Source organism: Monopterus albus, unplaced genomic scaffold (assembly GCF_001952655.1).
Source record: "Monopterus albus unplaced genomic scaffold, M_albus_1.0 scaffold23.1, whole genome shotgun sequence".
NCBI lineage: Eukaryota > Metazoa > Chordata > Actinopteri > Synbranchiformes > Synbranchidae > Monopterus > Monopterus albus.
In genome coordinates, this window is record NW_018127903.1 from 1,782,031 (window position 1) to 1,790,022 (window position 7,992).

Below are 7,992 nucleotides of genomic sequence, written 5' to 3' on the forward strand. Positions count from 1 at the left end.
AACGATTGATGTTGATAAAGATGAACAGTCTGCATCCTCTTACAATAAGTCTTTATTACTGTTGTTTCACTTTACTGTTCACAGGTTGACTCCAGTGACCTCGCCTCCAAACCAGCTCTGATAGCCTCTATGCTGGACCCTCGTCACAAACATCTCAGCTTTCTGACACCAACAGGGAGACTCGCTGCAAAGGTTAAACTGCATGAACTGGTTTCAAAATTAGATGTTAAAACTACTACTGTGGGCACAAAGGATGAACAACAGGAGACTCTGGTCACGCCTGATATTAGCCAGGTGGCTATGCCCTCACAAATGAGAAGTGACACCAAAAACACCATGATGTTGCTCCTAGGGGACAACTATAGTTCCTCCTATGCGACAGACTCTGAGGCTCAGGTAGATTACTACTTGAGAGACATTGCTCCCTCACTGGACATAAATCCTCTTGACTGGTGGAGGGTAAATGGACCAAGGTTCCCCAAACTGGCCACTCTAGCGAGACACTATCTGTGTGTACCTGGGGTTTCGCTGCCATCTTTATTGTCAGAGGCTGGGCAAGCATTTGCAACAATGCGCACAAGACTGAGCCCAGAGCACGCTGACATGATGATCTTTGTAAACAGAAATGTGTAACTTGCGCAACCCAATATGATGGTGTACACTGACTTTGTATATAGATAAAACAATAAGGTTACTGTAGAGCAGTAAAGGGCAAGATGCCTTGACTGGATGTTGCAAGAGTCAGGGAGGACGGGGATGGCAGGGCTGTTACGACAGCAGGTTCTCTTCTCTTATAATGGTGATATATCTGTTGGGCCTAATAATGCTACACACAAAAAGTCTGTCAGCAAAAACAGATTCTGATACTCCTGGCTTGAACAGTGGACAATAAGTCAGTAATACAATTATGTCAGTGATATCTGAGTAAACACATGGTGACTACAAATACTTGGCATTCAACATCATACACCAGGTATCCGAGACCCTCCAGTGGAGGATGCCAACACTGCACTAGTCTTTCATACACCTCACTTACCTTAACACAGGTATTATGTATTATGTGCATGATGGTTCGCAAACCTATTTTGAATATATTTACTTACAGCAGTTCACAAATTGGGGTGAAAATCACAAGGAAAAAAAAACAATGAAGCAGCAAAATAACTCGTTCGTACCTTTGTTACCATAATAGCATTATCAGTACTTATATTATCAGTTAGAGCTGGATAAAAATATCAATTTTCCTATTAAGTATGATTTGTCTTTGAAAGATTCAATATTGGTTCTTGAAATCCAGAGACTGGTCTTTGCATCTGTGCCTTTTCTCACTAAATACCTACATTTGTGCTAAATGTTATATTTGCACTTCAAAGTGATCACTGAAGTGGATGTCTGGACTTAGCTGGAAGCATCTGCTATTGTTTGTGACTCTATGGGATAGCATTTATTTTTTAAATTATGCATGACGATAAATCAAAATGAATGGTCTCAAAATCTAACTGAATAAAGAGATCAGTATCAATATCCAGCCCTATTATCAGTATAGCTAGGAACTCAGTGACCAAACAAGCCACTGTATTATTACCAGTATTAATGTGATGTCTTTTCTGTGTGCTATGCCAAAATAAAATACATACAGCTGTAGCAGATGTGTGATGATCTGTCTGGGGATCAGCCGTTTCTGGCACATGGTCTTTGCATCCCAAACCACAGCCTCAGTGATGGTGCTGTCCTGGAAGCGACGCAGCTCGGAGCGAGAACCCCACAGCTGACGAAACTCAGATGCCTAACAGAGGAACACTGCTGTTGTTAATAATCAATCATTGCACAAGCATGGTAACATAGAAATGATGAAGAATAACTTGTATAATAAGAGAAAAGAGAGAAGAATAACTTATAACTGTAACCACTGTACATAAAATAACTCATTTTAACATGTATATATGTACATATTTTGAAATAGATGGTTGTTTGTCTTCTTGTTTTTTTTACTTGTTATTCTTATTTGCACTGAGCTGTATTCAAATTCCTTGTATTTTAACATCATTGGCATTAAAGTTTATGATTGATTTGATTGATTGAGAAACAAGTCCACAAAACCAATAAACACCTGTACTGTTTCTCTCCAACAACTGTTTGTTTCTATTGCTTGATACAAAAAAAAAAAGCCTTTTGCAAATGGCAGTCTAAGAAATGGAGTTGAGTTGTAACCATAAATGCTGCATCTGGTTAAGTTATTATAATAGCACTACACTCTTAAAACATTTACATCTATACTCACAGTCAAAAACACTACACCAAACTGTCCTTTCTCAATAAGAGAAAACAATTATGTTTAGCCTATGTGAAAGTTTACATCTCAGGTGTAAAGGCCATACTTCCCTCATCAATCAAATACAGTGTGCAAGCACACTGTTACAATGAGTAAATACCAAAACAAATTGGCTCCCACTTTGTAGCATTCCTAATATTGCACTCATGTAAGGCAAAATGACCTCATCTTAAATCCCAGTAGGGTTGAATTTATAAGTATGACAACGCACACACATGTACAGAAGAGAGACAGGTGAGGTTACCTTAGGGCTGTCTGCAGGGGGGCCTCTTTCCAGAACAGAGGCCGCCAGCTCTGGCTCTAAGAGCAAACCGAAGGAGAGAGGAGGCTGATCTCTGTGTTTTGGGGCGTCACTCTCCACGGACCACTGTGACAAAGCAAAAATAAAAAAGTTTAACAAGTGTGTTCTGCCATTTGAGTGAGCCAGACATGAGTGACTGTAACTATCTCCCACCTCAGGGTCAGGAGAGAGGGAGTGGGTGAGGAGGCGAATCCTTTGGCCCAATCCTTGCTGAAGCAGGGACAGAATAAAAGGGAGCACAGTGTGGATATAATTTCCACTGTGGTCCATCAGCTCACTGAGGAGATTCAGTTTCTTACAGCTGGACTGAAGCTTCACCAGCTCACATAATCTGAGTGGGAGATAAAAAGCACAAAAGAGAAGAGCTGACAGGATGAAGACGGGAAGTCTGTCAAACAATGTGAAAGGGCCCTAGCAATAAAAATGGAAACTATATTCAGCATGAATCTATAAAAGATAACATTTCAAAGACAATCAGAAATGGTGTGTTGAAAAGGAGGAGTAAAACTAAGCTGGTTGTGTAATGTATGATGTACTGTAATTAGTTTTTGTTGTAGTAGCATGTAAACAGAGCCATACTGGAATACATGGTCACTTGTCCTCATCATGGGTTTGGGAGTCATGAGGAGGCTGTGGAACCCATCCACTGTAGGGTTGTCCCAGAACTGCATCGACACAGAAGCCTCATGCTGCAGCTGAGAACCAGTGTGAAAATGGTCACAACCTGTTGCTTAATCTCACCAGCCAATCATGTGTTTTCACAGTATTTACCTGTTTGTAGGTACAAGCAGTCATGTCAGCACACAGGTTGAGATGGCCTGAAGGGTCAACAAACACAACCTGGAAAGCACTGTGGAACTCTGCAAGAGATGGCTGCAGAGAAAAGATGAAAGAGGGGACGGTAACAAGTAATTTAGGAAGTAAATAAAGTTTTTAACAACCTGCATGTTAATGTTTATGCTTTTAAATTTGAGATAGACAACTCACAGCTGTAAAGTCAGGATCTCTGGCGAGGCTAATCCCATTCACTGTCAGATCCGTAGATGCTGAGGGTTCAAAACTGTGATTAGTACAACTACCTTATATAATATCACACTTTATAAAAACCTAAAACCTGTGGTTTAGCTGATGTTACATTTTCTTACCCAGAAAGTTCAAGCTGTTTCGCAGCAGCTGATAGGCTGTCATAGTGTTACTGATTCGGTGGGTGGTCAGCAGATAAGCCAACAGCATTGATGCCAGGAAGCCACTGAAACAACCAGTGCCCTGCAAGACATTGAGAGAACGATAGAAAGGTGAGGTGAGATAAACAGTGTCAGATGTCTAAAAAAAAGATGGGAGTAAACTGTGTAGAACCTGTTCGAGCTCTCTTTGACGAAGCCACACTTTGAGCAAAGCCACCCCATTGGCAAAAGATGAGCACTGGGAGCTGATAGCACAAAGAAACTGGAGATGAGCCCTGGGCAGCAAATCCCCCAGGACAGAGCTATTGTAATGTGGAGTGGGAGGGTCGATGCGCTCTGCAACAAACAAGAAAGAAAGGAAACTGTTCTTAATATAAAAAAAAGAAGAACATTTGTGAATTAAACTGTTGCTGAAAAACAATAAAGTCCTGGAGTTATGGCCAAAAATATTGGCACCCCCACTTTTCTGTCAGATAAATGCACTACTTCTCCCAGAAAATGGCCGCAATCACAAATTCTTTGGTATTTTCATGTTTATTTATTTTGTTTGCATTGGAATAACACAAAAAGCCACATCTGATACATTCCACACAGAACTCCAAAAATGGAATGGACAAAATGCAGGGGTGCCAATAACTTTGGTCATGACCGTATGTATGAGAAAAAGTGACCGCCAGTAATATTGAAACCAAGATGGATAAAATTTGAAGAACTAGTTGTATAAATGTACAAGCTTACCAGACTTGGAGGCCTGCAGTTCAGTGTACCACTCTATGCGGATGTTATTCCTCTGGGGGTGGAAACGGCTGGGCCTGAAAAACCCAGGAGGCGGACAGGCATGAACACGGATGCTGAAGCTGGAAGAGTCTTTACCTGAAAGATGGGACACAACAACACAGCTTATTTCACAACCATAACCAAATTAAATGCTATTTTATATATGCAAAAAGGGGCTAATATACAAAACATTATTTGCTGATGAAAATACATAAAGTGAAAACTATATCCAGTGCTCTTGAAGGTTACAATATTGTGTAAAATCAAACATTAACTACCTGGAGGTGTCAGCAGCAGAACTGGTCGTAGTCGATTTCCATGGAGACAAGAGTAACGCATGGTTCCAATGTCAGAGGAGGATGTGAGGTACTGGGCCAGGCCTGCCAGGTAGAGAGCTCTCTTCCTCGGATACCTCTGGTTAATCACATCCTTTGGGTGGAGGACATCCTAATGACAGAGACGTGAGCAGACATATGAAAGTTTCTCTCATGATTTATTGTTTGTATTGTCGTAGTGCATTGAATACACAATAACAGCACACTGCTCTCTTGGATTAAAATTATGTACTGAAAGAGAAAAGGTCAAGGTGACTTACAGCTGGAATTGTGACAGCCAGGTCCACCATGATGCGTGGTTTGGTGCAGGTGCCCAGGGGGTAGCTGCCGATTAGATCAACAGAAGCAGGAGGTGCCATGTGGAACTTGCCCTTTGTTGTTTTGGGCACCAGGAGGAAAGGGACCTTAACTGCACCAGACAGCCATGACAGGTCACTCACCTGAACACAAAGAGAGGCTGAGTAGAATGCACTGTAACAGATGGTTGTGCATTTGTGAAGAGCATGAATGAATGGAACTAAACATCTACTGTATGTTCAATCATGATGCTTTTCTAACTGTTAAAGTGCTACATACCTCCACCTCTGGTGATTCTGGCACAGTCTGGAGCAGATTAGTGACTGTCTGAATGAAAGAATCTATGTGCTGTTTCCTTCTCTCACTCAGGGCAATCTCTTTCAGCAGCTCTTCCATCTGTTATTGGTAAAGATCACAGAACTTTACTAGCACTGTGTGAAAGCGTGTGTGGTTTTTCTGGCATAGGCTGAAAAGCTTGATTTAATACAAAACCCCCTTGGCTCTGTTCATCCTCCTTTTCCATGTTCATATCAGTAAATCAGAAGTCTAACCTGCATTTTGAGAAGGCTACAGTGAAACAAGCTTTCTGCCTCTTTCAGCTGGCTGAGCTCCTCTGCGGTAGGAGGTCTGTACAGGTCACTTCTGGACAGCTTCACTGGGTGATAGACCACCTCCTCAGTTTTGCTCCTTTTGGCTTTAACGGGAGCCTCACCTCCCTGCTCCTCTTGAGAGGATTCTGGGGGAATCATCTGTAAAATAGCAACAGCACAACATACCCAGTAGCAGCAACAGCTTAATTCGATTCAATTTTAACATGTCCACTTAAAGTACTTGTAACAAATCAGTATGTATCGATTGTACATTTCTGCTTTATATTAACTGAACACTGTACGTTAAACAAAATCTTACCGATATAACTTAATTGCAAAACTGTACGCAAAGCATGCCCGTGTTCCAGAAATTAAAACTGTTAAGCCGCGGTTAGCCCCTACGCACCTGAATCGTAATAAATGTTGCCAGTCTTACCTCTACTTTGTCCTCTGCAACCGCCTGCTTCTTTTTCATGTCTGGTATGCTTTTAAAGTTGTGATAATCCCAATATTTTGAGTTTTAATCAAACCTGCTTTCCTTTCATTGCGCTCTCACATGTAACGGGTCAGTGAAACGTGCTACCCAGTAAACTATTCCACGATTGGCGTAGAAGCGGTGGCACTGAATGGTGATTGGCTTGTTGCTAGTTACGCTAGAGCGTCCTAGCGACTTCAACAAGATAGGTTGCATTAGCAGTCTCAAGTATGATTGGTGCTCCAGCGCGAGCGCACCCCAACCCCATTCAGAAATGAGAGGTACATAATGAATGGATGGATTGATGGATGTTTTATTCCTTAGCCTTTTATATTTATAATTAACCGATTGTAAACTAACGTAACTTAGATTGTTATTTACATTATCATATTACAGTTATCGTTACCTCTGTTACATTTGATTCAGTTCCTTGACGTTTTAATTGCATGGGTGCATTAAGGACGTGGTGACCTAACCCAACAGAAATGTGAACAGCAGCTTGTTTGCTGACATAAAATATGGGCACCGTAACCTCCGAGCAGCACAAAACTTTGATTATGAATCAGAAACTTTGCAGACAGGATATCTGAGTTACATTAAGGTTGAACATTAATTCCATAAAATCCCAATTGAATAAACAAAATAATAATAATAATAATAAAATAAACATAAAATCACACTTGATATTAAGATTGTGTCCTGTATCCTGGCTCTTTTGGGCAGTATTCACTCAGTGGCATAGGCTGTTCACTTTGTGTTCAAAAGCAGAAACATCATGCTGCTTAATATGAAAGAATGGCCTATTTTCCGGAATTACCATTACCAACTGATGAAGATCATAGTCATATCTCCCCCTCATGTGCCGCCTGCACTCCATTTAACGGGATTCCCCGCCCTTGCTGCTACGTAACAAGCGGCATGTCAATACAAACAAATGGAACACATCCTGATGATCGGTGGCTGGGGATTGGGGTTTGGCAGCACTGTATCAGCAGTAAAGTCCTACAAGTTCCTGGGCTCATAAGGTGAGTACTGAAAAGACTCAGCCTTTCCTCTTTGTCCAACATGATTGCCATGGCAATTTACAGTACGGCTATGTTTTTGGAGGAGTTTCTCTTGCTAACCATCTGACTACCTACATGCTGTGGCACCAGTTTATTGTTGTAGGACCTCCAGGCACACTCATAATGGAAGTACTGAGGGGTCTTAATTTTCTCTGTCCCTCGCTGCCTGCCTAACATGCCCACCATGGCCATCTATTTTTGTTAGTCTGACTCTCTGTCTGTCTCATGTCCTACAAACAGAGCAGTTTAGTTGTTAACCATCTGACTATTTCATGCCCCTCGCCCATTTACAAGGATCACATACGGTTATTGTGCAAGTCGAGCATTTTAATAGTGCTGCACTTCTTTGGTTATTGGGGTAAAATCTTAGGTTGGTTCAAATTCAAGTAAAAATTGATCAAACAAATTTAACATGATTATTTGTTTTATTGCTTTTTAAATTCAAATCTCAGCATATATATGGAGCAGCATCAGATTATGTGCATAATGTTAGAGCCAGTTACTATAAGGTACACTTTTAGCTAAAACTAATTCATTCTAATACAAGTCTTGCTTTATAGCCTACACCTATAAAGGTAATAACCTTCAGATTTTGTTCAAACTGTCTTAGAGAGGTATTGATTCAGCTAATATAATC

At 41.0% G+C, this 7,992-nt stretch overlaps 1 protein-coding gene across 1 annotated transcript in view; it reads right to left on the bottom strand.

Annotated features, from left to right (window-relative positions):
* Positions 1-6,501, bottom strand: part of nol6 (nucleolar protein 6 (RNA-associated)) — a 16,316-nt gene extending 9,815 nt beyond the window's left edge. Inside the window, exons 1-14 of the mRNA XM_020594480.1 lie at positions 6,253-6,501; positions 5,778-5,975; positions 5,506-5,622; positions 5,190-5,369; positions 4,873-5,041; positions 4,556-4,690; positions 3,990-4,153; positions 3,779-3,899; positions 3,621-3,679; positions 3,405-3,506; positions 3,213-3,328; positions 2,787-2,964; positions 2,577-2,699; positions 1,638-1,786 (exon numbers count right to left, since the gene is read on the bottom strand). Coding sequence (XP_020450136.1) covers positions 1,638-1,786; positions 2,577-2,699; positions 2,787-2,964; positions 3,213-3,328; positions 3,405-3,506; positions 3,621-3,679; positions 3,779-3,899; positions 3,990-4,153; positions 4,556-4,690; positions 4,873-5,041; positions 5,190-5,369; positions 5,506-5,622; positions 5,778-5,975; positions 6,253-6,291 — 1,850 coding nt within the window. The 5' untranslated portion in view covers positions 6,292-6,501. The remainder of the gene's footprint in view (positions 1-1,637; positions 1,787-2,576; positions 2,700-2,786; positions 2,965-3,212; positions 3,329-3,404; positions 3,507-3,620; positions 3,680-3,778; positions 3,900-3,989; positions 4,154-4,555; positions 4,691-4,872; positions 5,042-5,189; positions 5,370-5,505; positions 5,623-5,777; positions 5,976-6,252) is intronic.
* Positions 6,502-7,992: the final 1,491 nt, after the last annotated feature.